Raw genomic sequence first — 16138 nt, 5'->3', positions numbered from 1 at the left:
ATTTCTTCTTCCAGTCTGACACTCTCAGGAACCGCGGGGGGAACGGGCATAGCTCCACCCTTTCATGAAGAAATAGATTGCAACAGCTAGAGTAACTTATATGCTCCGCTTGCTCCGCAAGCGGAGCATATGTTGCCAGCAGAGCATATACATTTACTCTAGTAACAGCAAAGCAGGAAACCAGATATGAGCCATCAGGATGTAGTTGCATTTCCTTTTCATGTGGGAACATTAATTGAATCCGCGTGTTTTTGATCTAGGTGGATCACATTATGAAGAACACTGGTCTTTCCTTTTCTATCATAAGAGACGCAAGGCTGATTGTGGCAATGTTTGTGTTATTTGCAATTTGTAAACCAATTGAAGCTGAAGTTGGTGAGTAGAAGATTCTCTGTCGTTCTTGCAGTTTAGACGCCGCATATAATCTAATAATTAGACTTTTATGTCGTCTTGGCCTGGTTGTAGTTACCCCTGATGTTGAAAGAATAAAACAAAAATGGCATGATTACGTGTTGTTGTGAGGCTGCATCAATATCTACAACGGACAAATAAAAGCTCATACAAAATTTGTGCACACTCTGCCCCGTAGAAGGCTATCGTGTCTGTGAAGGTAATTATTTCGAGGGCCAATTTAACTTCAAATCAAATTTTCACTAATTTATTCGGATGCCGGATAAAGTTTTGTTTTTCAAGTTGCTTTTTTTTTCAGTTGCTGATTCTTTTTGAGGGACGCTAAACTATTTTCCCTGCTTGTTTTAACAGCGACCAGAATTAACCCTCAAGGGTCATAGAACCCAGAAGAGGAATTTGTTTCCCTTTGAATCCGTTAACGCAAAGTAATAATAACCAAACAAGACAGCGAAAGGAGAAATCACGTAGGCCGTAACTAGAGCCACTAAATGAGCTACGCTTAGAATATCGGCAATCCGTTCCCCGATCTCCTAGTGGACGCCGGCATCTTGGTGCTTAGTGCAGAGCAGAAGCAACTGTCGATCGTCACAATTAATAAATGCGAATTAAATGCTGAGTACACTGATAACGTGCCCCGCCTTCTTGCTAACGTGGTCGGCATTCCACGACTGGCAAGGCGCCAGGCGCTCACTGTGACGTCTTTGAATAATTCCGCTGTCATTGACAGATCGAAGTAAAATAATGTAGGCCTGTCAACTTTGACAATGACGGGCTTAAAAAGGTGCGTCGAACCTAACCCGAACCCTAACCGAAAACCGGAGAAAAAGAGTTATTTTTGACCTACCCGGCAACAATACTGAAACCGATATCACATATTTGATGTTAAACAGGAACGGGAACAAAGCCATCATTTCCTGTGGCGCTTACCGGTTCATTGAAAAATGGTTTGGAGTAATAAAATGCGAACCGCGTTTCTTGTTTTTCTTTCTTTTTTTCTTCGGAGGAAGGGGGGCGAGGGGGGGGGGGGGGGGGAGTAGAAACGTGCGTTTGAGGTTTAGTGTTGACTAAAGGCCCTTTCACACACCTGCAATTGCTTGGGACAGAATTCTTGTAACTTTTGCTACAAGATAACAAACATGCTGGAACGCTGGCGCCATCTGTAAGCTAACTCTCGAACTGCGCCTTACTAGATCGAGGCTTTTGCGTTAATATTAAAATCAAACGAAAAAAAAAGAAAAGAAAAAAAACTAAGTTTTTTTTTAGAGTAGGAAATACACGAAAATGGCAAATGTTCCACAGCTACCTGATAGATGGCGCCAGTGTGTTTTCTCGTCATAAGAGATTTTAAGACGTATTTAGGCACATTGCTGTACGAAGTCGCAGCTGTGTAAAGCTGTATTTGGGAGACACTAAACAGTCATTCTGGGAGTGAAGAATCAATTTTTGAGAAATTGAATTAGTAAGTCACGTGATTAAGGAGGGAGGAGGGATGGGGAAGGGGTAGAGGGATGAATGGGGAGGGGAAGGGAGTCAGATGGGGAGGGGAAGAGGTCACAGTAGGAGGGTAAGGAAAGGGATTGGGGGGAGAGAAAGGGAAGGAGAGAGATATGGGGATACGAAATATACTATATCCGAAATGCACAGTGCCATCTAAAGAGGCGCCGAAGAGCATGCTCCGTCTAACCAGTTGGCTACGGCGCAGGCAAACGCCAGGTCGCGAAAACGTAGTTCTGAAGAATCCTTCGCTCGCGCAAGCACTCGCGCAGAGAGAGCGCTTTCGGAAACCAGGCGCCCGCGCCCGTGCCTTTGCCGGCACTCAAAGTCAAATTTAGAGCTGAAGTGTACGTCCGCCATGTTGCTTGCGGCGAGAAACCAGCGACAGGCGGGGCGACGACCACGCACATGCAGAAGAAAATCACAAAACAATGCTAACTCTTAGCTCGCAGGTGTGGGTGAGGATAGATGGCGGTGAGCAGTAAGCATCCATTGTTACCGACAGCGCTACGAAATTGACAAAAAGCGGAGGAATCTCGAAGAAACAATAATGGCAGTGCACAAACTGTTGCCAGACGCTCTAACAATTTCGCATGTGGTCTATTGGAACCAAATAGTTTACTAGGAAACTATTTTTTTACATATGTCGCGTTACGTAACTTTCCTCGCTAAATTTAGAGGGAAAACTGAGTTTGTGTGTCACTTGACGAGGGCGAGAGGAAGGAAAGGTAAGAAAAGGGATGGGCAGAGAAGGGAGAGGGAGGGGAATGAAGGGAAGGAAGGCACATGGGGGAGGACACCCTAGGAGGAAAGGAAGGTTGGGGAGGAGAGATTGGTGTCACACGTTACGTGTATTTTCCCGCTAAATTTAGTGGAAAAACTGAATATGTGTACTGGTCACGTGTCGTCGATTTTTCCCGCTAAGTGTATTGGGGAAGCTGGATTTGTGCTTAGGGCATGTAATGTAATTTTTCCGCTCTTTCTTGTGGGAAACTGACTTGATTAGAAGTCACGTGGCGCCAATTGCCCCGCTAAATTTAGCCGAAACTGAATTGATGTGCAGGTGCTTTAACCCTTTAACCCGCAGATCAACAATATTGTAGACCTAAGTAAAAAGGACACTAAAATAAGGCGGAATTCAAATACAAACACACGCCGCTAAATTTAGCGTTTTTGAGGCACATTTTTTTTTATTACAGTTGATAAAACTATTAACCCGCGCTTTTGGCCATTGATGCAGCAGCATGCGCCTTTTGTTTTGCCGTTATCTGGCGTTTCTGTATTGGCCGCATTCTGACTGCTGTGCGAAGCGTTTATCTCAAGTGAGCGAATTCATATTTTACACCTTCGAAAGAGCAAACATCAGGAGCACGGTATAGAAATATTGTTATGTTTAGGTGCTTGAAAGACTCGCAGGCGGTCCGCGATCATAGTCGACAAAATTGTTGAGCTGCCAGTTCAGGGAAAAGAGGTCCACCTCACGCTGGTACAGCGAAAGCGTTGCAGGCACGCCGCTACGGCTTTGGTATTGAAATTATTTATCGACAATAGCGCTCGTATTAAAACTAAAGTGGCGGGTAACATTTATGTGTACATTTTATGTCCTAAGCACAAAAAGGAAAACACCTACAAAGCGCTGTGTAAGTGCTTTTTTTGCGTGTGTGTGTGCTTGCGACTTTAGAGTATCTGTTTCTGTAGTGCGCTGTTGCTTTATGTCCTAGTTCCCGCGTGGTTTCTTAGAGATGATTTTGTGCAGCAGGTAACATTTATTCATTTAGAAATAAGACTTTTCTTATTGATCTGTTTGCGATTCAGGAGTAAACTTCTTTTTGTAGCCATAGACAAGGCTACGTTATACGGGAAACCCAGAGCAGAGCGAGGTGTAGCACTTGTTTCGCTGCACCCGAGTGACTCTGGGCTTGACTCAAGCGATGACGACGTACCTCGTGAAACAGAAGGTGCGGACACACCAGAAAGGTCACCAAGCAAAGACGAATGCGCGACCACAATCTTTGATTCCAATGCGGGAGCCGGTTCATCGTGTCGTAAACGCTCGCTCACAGCTGCTAGCACCTGCCCTCCAAAAAAAGAAAAAGAGCCGTAGCCGTGCGCTCGTTCCCATTCCCGTTCCTGACGACGAGGAGGATGAGAGACCACAGAGATCGAGTAAGGTACGTGCCACATCAAGAAAATAGAACAGAGCTGACATCCCCAACCTGCAAGTTCCAGAAATGTCTATGAACCACCTCATGAGGTGGTGACACCGTACGTCTACTTCACGCCCATGTTCACAGCCGAGTTGATTGACCTGAGAACCTTCCAGACAAACATATACAGCACATAACAGCAAGGAACTTCTATAGCAACAACGCCCAAGGAAATCCGAAGCTTCTTGGGTATACTCGTGCTTATGGGCGTCTACAATTTTCCTTCACTGGAAGACTGCTGATCACGGGACAGACGATTTCCCCCAGTTGCTGACAACGTGCCGTTGAAAAGGTTTCAGGAACTGAGATGTTACGTGCACTTAGCAGATAATCTTGCTCAACCTGCGAGTGGTGAGCGGTTCTTCAAGGTGCGGCCTTTGTTTGAAAACCTGACAACACAATTTTTGAGAATTCCAGCAAAAACCAAACACAGCATTGACGAGGTGATGGTAGCCCACAAGGGCACACGTGCAGAAAACCTGGGAAAGTATGTCCGAAACAAGACACAGAAATGGGGTTTAAAAATTTGTTGCAGACCCAGTTCCACAGGAATCATTCATGACCTCCTCCTGCACCAAGGGTGCATTCTTCAACATACCCCTCTTGCCTAATAATGAAGGTCTCCTGGTTGGCGCAAAGGTCATCCAGCGGTAAAATCGTTTGTGACTGCCACTGGGAGGCCCAGGTTTTATGTTAACATCAGTGCACTCCCGCTGATTTTGACCCGTATCCTTACTCCTAACTGGCAGATCAACAAAATTGTCGACCTTTTGTATCTAGAATAGTATTCGATGAAACAGTTTCATATTTATTCTGGTATGTATTAGCGTGTTGCAGAGAAGAAATAAAGGTCCGAAAAAATTCTAGTCTCACTCTTTCTTATCTTGCCAGTTAAAGGGTTAAAGTAATCACTTTCCCCAATAAATTTAGCGGAGAAACTGAATTGGTGTTTTGGCCACAATGCGGCACTTTCCTACTAAATTTAGTGGTGAAATTGAAGTGACAAAGAGATGAAGTAAAGTCAATGTACCTAAATTTTTAATTGTTTATTAGTTTTTTTTTTTCATTTAACAACTGAAGTTTCTAGCCAGAAGCTATTTTTTTCGTTCCAATTGATAAGAAAAAAAGCCACCAAAGAATGGTTCCCGAACGACAAAGGCATAAAAGAACATTTGGAAAACAAAGACAGTACCTCTTGCAACGTAAAACAAGAGCAGCAACATAAGGGCAGTACATACAATCTATCTAAATGGGCATGACCGCATCCTCGAGAAAAAATAAATGAAGGCTTTGCATGTCACCTAAACTATCGCCCATATCTTCAAGGCCGTACTTATTAATGCATAAAATGCTTCTTAATGCTATTCCCCAATCCGAAAATTTCCTCTGTCCGTTCGTCGGTCCGTGCATTTTTCGCTAAATATAGCGGGAAACTGACGTCACGTGATCTGTACACAAATTCAGTTACCCGCTGAATTTAGCTGGAAAATTCACGTCGTGTGACCTAGACACAAATCCAGATTCCCGCCAAATTTAGTCGAGGAAATCTACGTCACGTGACGACGTAACGTGACCTGTACAGTCATTCAGCTTACCCGCTCTATTTAGCGGGAAAATATACGTCACGCGGCACACCTATTCCCTCCATCCCGTTCCTCCTCCTTTCTTCCCCTTCCTTTTCTCTCCCCATCCTTCTAACCTCCTAGTAACATCTCCTAGATTACCTTAGGTTAGGTTGCTCCCGGTTTGTCCTCCTTCTCCATCTCTCCCTCCCTCCCCACCTACCTCCAATACTATAATACTATGATGGCCTTTAAATTATAATCCTATGCTGCAGTATCGTCCTATAAAGTCCCATAATGCATCACATACATTATAGAACTTTAACGGTAAATGTCGCAGCCATTTTTTTTAGCCCTTGCCACCGTGCTTTGCCAAATTAGGAAAACAAATTCCGCTGAAGTCTCAACAGGATGACTGACGTATTCGTTATAGGTATAGGGTTCCGTGTTTTGTTCAATACCGATAAGATATTATAATTAACTGTCGAGTCATTTTTTTTTAGCGTGGAAAGCAAAAAAGAAACTTTGAGTAGTACTGTTCTGAACAAGAAACGCGCTTCACAGAATAACTTTCTCGCCAGCTTTTTCGTCTTCACCCAGAACACAGCTTTCCGCGAGGCTGAATATTTTTTCAGAAGCAATACCCATCATCCCGTTTTCGTCTTTCATTTGTAGCCGGACGTTCTCCAAATATTTGGGTCACCAGTATGTTTCCTAAAGGCTAAACAATCTCACGCCCTTTCATGTCGACTCTGAAGAAAAGCCTTGATCAACGCCAATTTCTTGTAGTCCAAGGGCAGGACCTCGACTCTGTCGAGGTCCTGCCCTTGGACTATGCGATACACCGGTCGTGACCTTCTGTGTGTGTTGGCCCGCGAACATTTAGGGTCACCAGTCGCACAGGTTCTTGAAGTTCAGACGTTGTCTCAGAACCAGGGAGAGCGCTTGGCCTCGTAAAAGGAGATCATCGTGCACAGTAGTCAACTGGACAGTTGGTAGCTGTGTTACAGTGACGACAAGCGTGGCTAGCTACTGTTGCGCTTCCCCGACGTTACCTGCCATTGCAGCTCGAGGCCTCAACCAGGTCGTCATAGCGGTGCTTTGCTGAAGTTGCATCGCCCTTTATCCTTGAAAAGTTGGACTCCTCGCCAGACGCCGATGAAAAGCCTGAAGTGTTTTTCTCTTCCCGAGTTGCGGGTGAGCACTCGATTACCGGAGAAGGAGCTGCTGCAACCCACGATCGCGACAGTGTAAGCTCGCTCACTTTAGAGGCTGCAGTGGCATGCTTGTCGCCCTTGTCAGCCATGTTGGATTTCTCAGACTCCTTCGCTGGTGCTGCCGAACTTTCCACCCTTCTTTATTCATGATCAACTTGTTTTGGTCCTCAGCCACACGTTGTCCCACGGATCGGCCGTAAGAGTGAACACAGTCGGCCCGCTCATGCACAATAGTGAGGCATTCAGTTAATTTGGGAGGAGAGTAATGACGGATATGGGCCCTGCCCCATCCTGCGGCAGAGATGGCAGAAAGGGAATCGCACCGGCACAGCCATAAGAACCATGCCTCCGCCGAAGTGTAGTTGGTGGGGTAAATGGTCAAGTGCGACATCTTCACGCAGTAACTTGCCTACAATTTGGGCTTGGCTGCATCTTTAACGTGAAAAGTCAGAGGTGGGACTTCAGATACGGTCCAATACTGCCCCCTTTCCTGAGAACCCATGCTTTTTCGAGCGGTTTCCTAAAGTCCTCAGTCTGGCACGATCGTTAAGCAATGTCGCAATGCAGCAGAACTGCACGCTTCATCTTATCAGCTGCTGATACGGTAGGCTTATTTACACGATAGTCTGGGGTGGGGGGGCAAGTGATACCGAGTTACCACGACCGGCATCGGCCGTTATCACCGCTCATAACTAGCTTTCCATTCCTCATTCGAGTTTCAAGGCTGAAAGTAAAATCACTACGACATACACACTAATGCAGTAAATATCTTTCATAATTAACTTAATTTTTACACATGTTTGTAGTGTCATACATGTTCAAGTTGACGTCGATATTGCCTTCGTTTTTTTATTTTGTGGATATTTTTTACAGTCATTAAAGGTGCGGAGAACATGGCACCGAACTGTGAACAAAAGATTAAGGATCTTTGTAAGAACACTACTCTTGGTGAGCTAAAAGAGGTAAGTGGCCGAGTAGACAGGGGCATGCCATTTATATATTTACATCCTCGGTACATATCTCGCAATCCTATATCTTGCGGCCGAATATAGACGTGGGAACCTCATATAGTCCTGTTCAAGCAGGAAAGTTTTTCGAGAGCCGAACGACTATTTACGTACAGTTAAATGATCAAGCATCTAAAGGTTCGTTTATAGCAGGGTTGGGCAGAAATACTCAGAAATGTATTTGGAAATACAAATACTGGGATACATTAAAATAGTAGCTAAAATACTGATACTAAGATACATCTGTAAAAATGTATCGCGATACGTATCGGAGATACATTTTAAAAAGAGGCAAAAAGTATTTGGAAATACAAATACAGGAATACATTTTAGGGAGGGCGAAATACAAATACAGAAATACTGATAGTGCAATACATTTTCCAAATTTTTTTGAGACGCCAACTAAGATGAAGCTTGAAGATTGAAGTGGATGTTTTCGATCCCGACATTACTTTCCTGTAGGCTTGGCACTTTGCCCTGAAGGTAGTGGTTTCGGTCGACAAGGAGTCTTCAATGGGCCCAAAAAAACGTTCCATCAAGGGCTGACCGCGGTCCCTTTCATGACATTTTGTCTGTTTGACGAGGAAATCCTGTCAACATTGATCACATGATGTCACGGTGGAATAAACTAGTATTCTTCATCTGTAGGTGTGGCCTTGAACATGAAACCTTGCCACGCTGCTGTATGAAAGGACAATACGTACTTTCGTTGTAGGTTACCTCGTTGAAGATCGTGCATGCAGTGTCATTTGGAATTTTTGAGAATAGCAGACCACCTGAAGCATCTTGGAATACATGTCTTATCTTCTGTTATGGTTGAAAAAACGATATGGTAGCATCCCTGTTCTGAAGTTCCTTAATACCGACCCTCCGCCACCGACGCACGGATTTCAGTCCTCAAGTTTTGCCTAGCATTATCCAAACAGAGACCTCGTGGATTGCGAGCTGATATTGCCGGCACAGGTGCGAGCTGTCCGAGAAACAGCGGTTTCGAGACGAGTCGCGGGAGTACTTAGTCTGGGTTGGCAAAGCGAGGCCACTTCAGGCCTCCTTCTGGGTTTCGGATCACCAGAGCAACGGGTCACGTTCACGTCGGCTGATGACGTACTTTTGAGCCATGCAATGTTACGGGCGCAGCCGCAGATGCATTCGAATATGTGTTAAACTTCACAGCGTGAGTCTTCCTACTATTTCAAGTCAACCACCGCGAGCCAGGCTGGTGCTGCAACGGAATGTGACTCAGCTTTGCCGGCTGGGTGTACTCTGTACGCTAAGGCGAGAGAGACGGTTAGCAGCGGGCATTGGATGCCAGCAAACAATAGGGAGTTTTAGAATAACGTACGCAATTTTAGCGCGCGCTAGCGCTAAATTTAGCGCTTGTATTAGCGCACGCGACGCAGGAGAGTTTTAGAATAGCGTTTCTCCGCCGCAACGCAAAAGCCCAAGCGTCTCGCGCTTGCGACGCCACCAAGATACAGTCACAATTTTTATTTCACACACGAAATGATGTAACTTTAGAGGAAAACGAGTTTTTTGGTCCAGAGTAGCATTTTAATTTGTTTAAACATGAGAACACGACGCGAGCGGTTGACCGGTCGCGTCCGCTTGCGTCGCCTCGGCAAGAGAGGTCTCGTGTACTGACCTTCGCACATCGTTCCTTCGCCGTGAAATGTTCGCGCGTCGCAAGCATCAAGTTGCCAGTGATCGCTGCCAAACCGAGTACAATGTCGTCCAGTATTGAAGATTGCAGTCGCGAGGATGCCGCCGACGTCGCACTCACGACGCCGCCAAAGCAGCCGCCGACATAATCCTGGAAGCCGCCAGTTTTTTTTAACTGTGCTCGTCTTGGCTTTAGCCAACTTCTCATCACAAATCCTCCTTGAAGAAGCGCAAAGACTCTTTGCGTACGCACGCTATTTCCGAGAAATAGCGCGCGCTAAAATTGCGCACGCAAAGCGCAAAACCTGGTTTGCGTTCGGGGCATGCGCAGTGGCGACGACGCTATTCTTTGCGTACGCAAAGCTTTAGCGTGCGCTATTCTAAAACTCCCTATTGACTCAAGAAATCCCTACCTAAGGACGTGCGGCAGAAGATGCTCTGACTCCACTCCTGGCACGCCACCTGGTTCGAGTCCCCGACTACGCAACACTTCTCAGAAGAGAGAAGAGGACGCATAGAAAAATAGTTTGCAGAATCAAAAGGAACCTTGGTCAACATAGTAACAATGCCTCAGCATCTTCTTAACTTTGGTGCCCTCAGAACTAAAAAAAAAAAAAAAAATGCTTTCGGACTTGTTTCTTTTTTTTTTTTCGTGGGGGGGGGGGGGGGGGGGGGGGGAGTATTCCTCAAGAAATGTAACGAAATACATTTCATCCTGATTGTATCGCGATACAAAGAAACATTCCAAATGTATTTCGATACAGGAATACAGATATTGGTGAAAAAAATGTATCGCGATACAGAAATACAGATACAAAATGTATTTCTAAAATACTATCGCGATACATTTGTATCGCGATACTGCCCAACCCTGGTTTATAGTCCGTCATAGCGCAAACGTCAGTTGGCATCGGTTGAGGTCAGACACGCCGAGCTTACACGTTTAAATTGTGTTCTATTAGCAAACTTCACGGGTCGCGTTTAATCTTCTTGTGCCTGCTTTCCATTTCGGCCGCCTGGCAGCGCGCATTTTTACTGAAAATGCGGGCGGTAGCTTTCTGCTTTCCTACATTACATATTTTTTTACGATGTATGGTATGGCTTTATCTGGAGTTGTCAATAGTCTACACTGTCCGAATCAGCGTCTGCGCATTGTGATATTGCGACGAGCCTACCATCCGTGCAGAGGCTGCTGTACAAGCTAGTTGAAATTTCGGACGCAGCGCACCGATGTTTCATTAGTCACGCCATCGTAAGAGCAACAAGCATTATGATTTAATTCTTACTACACGTAAAACTAAAACAAAAGCGAGGTTTTGCAATTTATTCAAAACTTGTGAATATGTGATTGAAATGTCGTCGCAATACTGTCACACATCAGAAAATGTGCGACAATGTTTCTTTTTTTTTTTTTTTTTTATTCTATCGTCATGGGGTTGCCTGTTTCTCGGCCAGCCCTGAGCGGCGATGCTGCCGACCGGTCAGTCATTTTTTGAACACTGGCGTGCAAAGCCTATGGATCTGGCATCCTGGGGGTTTTGCAGCTTTTGATGGCGTCTGACAGCCCTATGTCGATCATAGGCCTTGCAGCTTGATTGACCTGTAATAAAACCTCAACTTACGTAGCAGCCCCTCGGTGGCTCCGAGGCGAGAGCGCTGGCCTACGGATCCCATGTGGCGGGTTCGAATCCCGGCCGAGGTGCCCGCAATCTGAGGGAGGCTTATTGCGGAGAAGACGCCGTGTAACCGAGCTTTCGGTTGCACGTCAAAAGATCCTCAGGTGGTCGAAATTAATCCTCAGTCCTCCGCTGGGGCGTGCCAGATGCCCGTCGTTGGTTTGGCACGTAAAACCCCCAAATTTGACTTTTAACTTACGTAGCAGTCAATGTAAATGAAACAACCGTCAGCGTTAATTATAATGATTATGGTAATAATGGCAAACATATATATATATATATATATCTTATGCAAGTTGCGTCCGCAGTCTGAACGCTGCATAAGGTGCGTGATTCATTCTATAAAATGTTACCGGCACGGCACTAAGCATGTCTGATCACTGTGTTAGACTGGTCGGAGCGCGTTTCCGGGCGCAGGCCACATCGGCAATGACGACACTAGACTATACGACAGGCAACTCCACATGCTCCTTGCGCAGTGTTTGCAATGACGTTACTGCTCCGAGCTTTATTAGAAGGATGTGTGAAAAGAGTGACAGACCAAACGTCTCAGCTCCGATCTCTGATTGGAGAATCTAGGGGGCAGGCGCAAAAAAGTTCGTCTGCTTCTTGTACAGAGGGTGCTTTGGCGTCCGGCTCTGAGCCGCGGAGCTCATGTAATCTGCAAGTGCTGGCAGTGAGTAAAATCGCAATCTGTAGGAAGGTGAACAGGCGATCATTGACCGTTTTAAACTTGCAGCTTCACGAAATATGGCATTGGTGGCTCGAGTGCCTTATCTCGCGATTGCCACATTTGGTTTGTAAAGCCCACACGCCGCCGTGACGTTTGCTTCATCACGTTAACTGTACGGAGCAGTGAATGATTGCGCGAATACCTTCAAATATAATTAATAATTGTTTTTTGTTTCCTTTGTTTTTGTCCATTTTAATAAAAGAAGTATAAGGCATGGCATAAAGCTTGCATACTTGCTACTTGACCGAGATTTTCCCCTTAACGCACCATGGTAACAAACAGCAAACTATTTCAGAGAACGAATGAAGCCAAGCAATATTGTTATTGCACTTTTAAGCTTATTCTAACATCAAGCTGCGTAGCATACTCCTATTTTTCCAGCAACATTTACGTTTTACTTTCCAGTTTATTAGTAGTGATGGCAATGCATAGTTTAAGGTTATTAGAACAAATGTAGCGCTCGGAGTTATGACATGAGAACTCTTGGCATGTCGTGTGGCGTTCGTCTAATGTGTTCTCACCCCACCTGCCAATTCAGAGAAAACAAAATTGGTTTATATTTTATTGCTACATTATGTCTTCGCATCAAGTGACAGTTATATGTACTTTTTATTGTCCAAACCAAATGTTTAACAAAAGCGTTTGCCGCGAAACGCAAAACAAAACCACGTGCTGAAATATAAATTACTTTCTATTTATGAAAAAAAATGTTTTGTCGTTAGACCGCGTGCTATGGTATAATAAACAAAGTGTGTAGAAAACGAGTTTTCAAATTGTCTGGTGAATATGCGCAACGTGTTCGTTCTAAGAAACTTTCAAGTTTGTTCCATGATCCCTGTACGTAACTTTGTCAACCAGCAATTATCGAACAAGCTAGAAGCAAGGATGCTGCTTTTTGCACGCCGAAGAGGATAGAATCTGTTGAGGTGAAGCTCAGACAAGATAAAAATATTTGAAAGAGCCAAGGTGATTCGACCCCCTTACCTTTGGGCTGGCAGCCGCACCCACAATTACACGCCCGCTACGCAGTAACGGAACCAGGGAGCCCTGGTTCAATACCAGTACCAGGCGTAATTTTTCGGTCGCGCACCGGTCACCTAGCTGTCTTTGGAAGTTTGCGTTCGCCCTTTGTCCCCCTTGTCCCCCTTTTCCAGATACTATTTTCGTCGTTCTTGTCCAGCTCGCTTGCACCTTTGCATTTAATTGCATTCGAATCATAACCTTAAATGCAGGCCGTTTACCCTTGTTGGTGTTAGACTGGCGGCAGCTGATAACGCCCGTTTGCTCTACTGACGTCTAACTCTTGGTTAGCTCGGTTGGTAGAGCGCTCCACTGGAAACGGTCAGGTCTCTGGTTCGATACCAGGAACAGGCAGATTTTTTCTGTCACGCACCAGTTACCTAGTTGTGTTCAGAAATTTTTGTTTATTTTCGCCTATCTTGTCCAGTTCGCTTGCACCTTTGCATTAATTGTATTATCATCATAATTTTAAATGCATGCCGTTGACCCTTGTTGGTGTTAGACTGGCGGCACCTGATAACGCCCGTTTGCTCTACTGACGTCTAACTCCAGGTTAGCTCAGTTTGTAGAGCGCTGCACTGGAAATGGACAAGTCCCTGGTTCGATACCCAGACCAGGCCGAATTTTTCGGTCGCGCACCAGTTACCTAGCTGTGTTCAGAGATTTGTGTTTATCCTTTATCCCCCTTGTTCCCCTTCTCCAGGGATTATTTTCGTTGTTGACTTTTATCTTTCTTTTATGCACAGTTAGTCTATCATCAAAACACCTGGACGTTTGCACCACATACTTAAACCCACAGGCTAACGGTATCTCCTTTCTAACGAGGTACAAATTTTTATCTATCGGCTTTTTGGCAGCCCCTCCTTTTCTTTTAAATGGGGTAAGGTTGTCCAACTTGAAATCCGTATTGAAAGACATATTTACACTAAAGTCCTTCGCACACGCTTTTAAATTGTGGGAAATCCGCCGTCGTCTGATTTCCTTCCCTGTTTCTTCTGTTTTTGTTTGTTACAAGTTTTTTCAGACCCAGTCTCAAGCGTATTAACAAAAAAATGTGTAGTGTAGCATACCTAAAAAAAAACTGCGGGGTTCCTTTTTTTTATTATTTTTTTTTTTTTTTTTAGTATTCGATCGCTGCACGATTTGCGCCCCGTTTTCGTCCAGGCCGTTAGATTGTGGCAATCTCGGGCTTCATGTTACGTGTTCAAACTAGTATGTCGAAATGAATGCTCCTAACTCTCGTGACGCGAACTGTGGTCCGTTGTCCGAGTTAACCTCCAGAGGAATTCCATGACTGGCGAATATACCTAAAGCTTAGTGACAACGGTTTTTGCATTTCTGTCCGCTATACTCCATTCTACCTTCATTCCGAGCGCAGTGGACGCCACGAGCCATCCCAGCCAATCCAGCGCCGGGAGAAAATCACGTGACCTGCCGGTTGGGCAGAGCGACACAAGGAGCTCAAGGTCACATGACACTCTCTCAACGCTGAATTGGCTGCGATGGCTCCGAGCGTCCGCTGCGCTTTGACTGAAGATGAAACGGAGTATAGCTTGTTTCAATATGCGTCGTCAACAAGAAAGTATGATTGTTGGCAACGGTAGAAGCGTTAGCAACGGCGTGCAAGTCTACGGAAGGCAGAGGCCTTCCGTAGACTTGCACGTCATTCAGACCGCACAAGGAAGAATAAGTCGATTTAGCGTCACCTCACTCTTTGTGTATATAAAACGACTATAGTGCAATAGGAAGGAAGTTAGAATATAAGAAAGGCAAAAACCCAACCGGTCCGGAAGAAGAGACCGAGTCGATTTCCAAATCTTGGGATTCTCATCGGAGCAGTGTAGGAAGTGTTTTTAAATGTTTTTTTTTTTTTACTCAACCAGAAAAACTAAGCCGATGTGTTTTTTTAATATTTTTCCAGGTCACTGTAATGCCTCGCGAGTGCAAAGCCACTTGTACTTATCAACATGACTCTACTGCAGATACAGTGGTAGTTAATGGTATGTCTGTTCGGAATCGTAATTATGAAGGAGTTACTCTGCCACAAGGAATGCCGTGCGCTTTTGGGGCGGTGAGTTGCTTTTCACTAAAATATAGAAGGATGGACCTAAATGGCTCGGCAACGTAGAAGTGTTTAGGGATTGAAACCCGCTTTGATTACCTTTTAAGAAATTAGTGTCGTGAAAGTTTAAATCTGGGCTGAAGTTTATATTCTAATCCGGAATGTCACTGGCATGTCCATAAATATATAAATATTTTTTTCATGATCAGCGCGTTGACATTGAGTATATTTGCATAAATGCTGCGATAGTATTTTGTGCGGTGAATGGCAGTATATGTGAAAAAACGCTAATAAAATACACGTATTTTTTACGCAGAAATGCGACAGCTCCGGGAAGTGCATATGCAGGTTCTGCAATGAAGGTAACAACAACAAAAAAAATGGTTCCACTTAAGAAATGCAGAAGTGCCACCGCCGTAAAGAAGACGTTGGTCTTGTAATAAAATTGGTTTCTTTTTATAAGACTCAGTTTTCTTTTTTTTTTTTTTTTCTCTCTAGGCCTTTTTGTCATGTAGGCCTTGTCATTCGCTTTCGGGCGTTGACTCCATCTCTCATTTGTTGTAAAGCGGCAAGAAACTATGCGGCTGTATACGCGCTTTTTGTAGTTTGTTCGTAATTTTGTTTTTGCTTCCAAATACCGAAGTGCTCATGGCCAAGAATTTACAGTTCCTTTTAAGTGCCTGGAAAGTAAACATTTTATTCCGCGAAAAGTAATGAAGTAAAAATAACAATCTATTGTTTTAGCGCCTCGTGGAAAGTGAACAATTAAATCTTAAACAGATTCAGCAAATAATTGGGTGTAATCGTAACCATAAAAGTTATTGAGCTATAGACTGCAAGAGCTTCGTGTGCTTTAGAATGTGTATGCTAGAGGTTCATGTGGTGCTAGTACGCGGTTTTTAATTGAAACAGATAACAACCAGCATAACCTTGACATCCGGCGATTCATTTCCATGAGAAAGGTTTGGTGCATTTTTTCCCCCGAACTTAATTATAAGAGCGAAAATTAAAAAAAAAATGAAGTATAATAAATGTGTTCAAACCTTTCTCAGTTTCGTACAAGAATATTAAGATCCGTTACAGAGCTTTT

At 44.4% G+C, this 16138-nt stretch overlaps 1 protein-coding gene across 1 annotated transcript; it reads left to right on the top strand.

Annotated features, from left to right (window-relative positions):
- Positions 1-266: 266 nt before the first annotated feature.
- On the top strand, positions 267-15442 carry LOC120841498. The gene is made up of 4 exons (XM_040212401.1): positions 267-375; positions 7765-7853; positions 14908-15057; positions 15365-15442. Exons 1-4 carry the CDS (start codon positions 273-275, stop codon positions 15440-15442), a joined length of 420 nt encoding a protein of 139 aa, XP_040068335.1. The 5' UTR covers positions 267-272.
- Positions 15443-16138: the final 696 nt, after the last annotated feature.

Source organism: Ixodes scapularis, unplaced genomic scaffold (genome assembly GCF_016920785.2).
Source record: "Ixodes scapularis isolate PalLabHiFi unplaced genomic scaffold, ASM1692078v2 PGA_scaffold8__174_contigs__length_109621045, whole genome shotgun sequence".
Taxonomy (NCBI): Eukaryota; Metazoa; Arthropoda; class Arachnida; order Ixodida; family Ixodidae; genus Ixodes; species Ixodes scapularis.
Note: the sequence above shows the minus strand (reverse complement) of the source record. Positions and strands in the feature narration are given on the sequence as shown.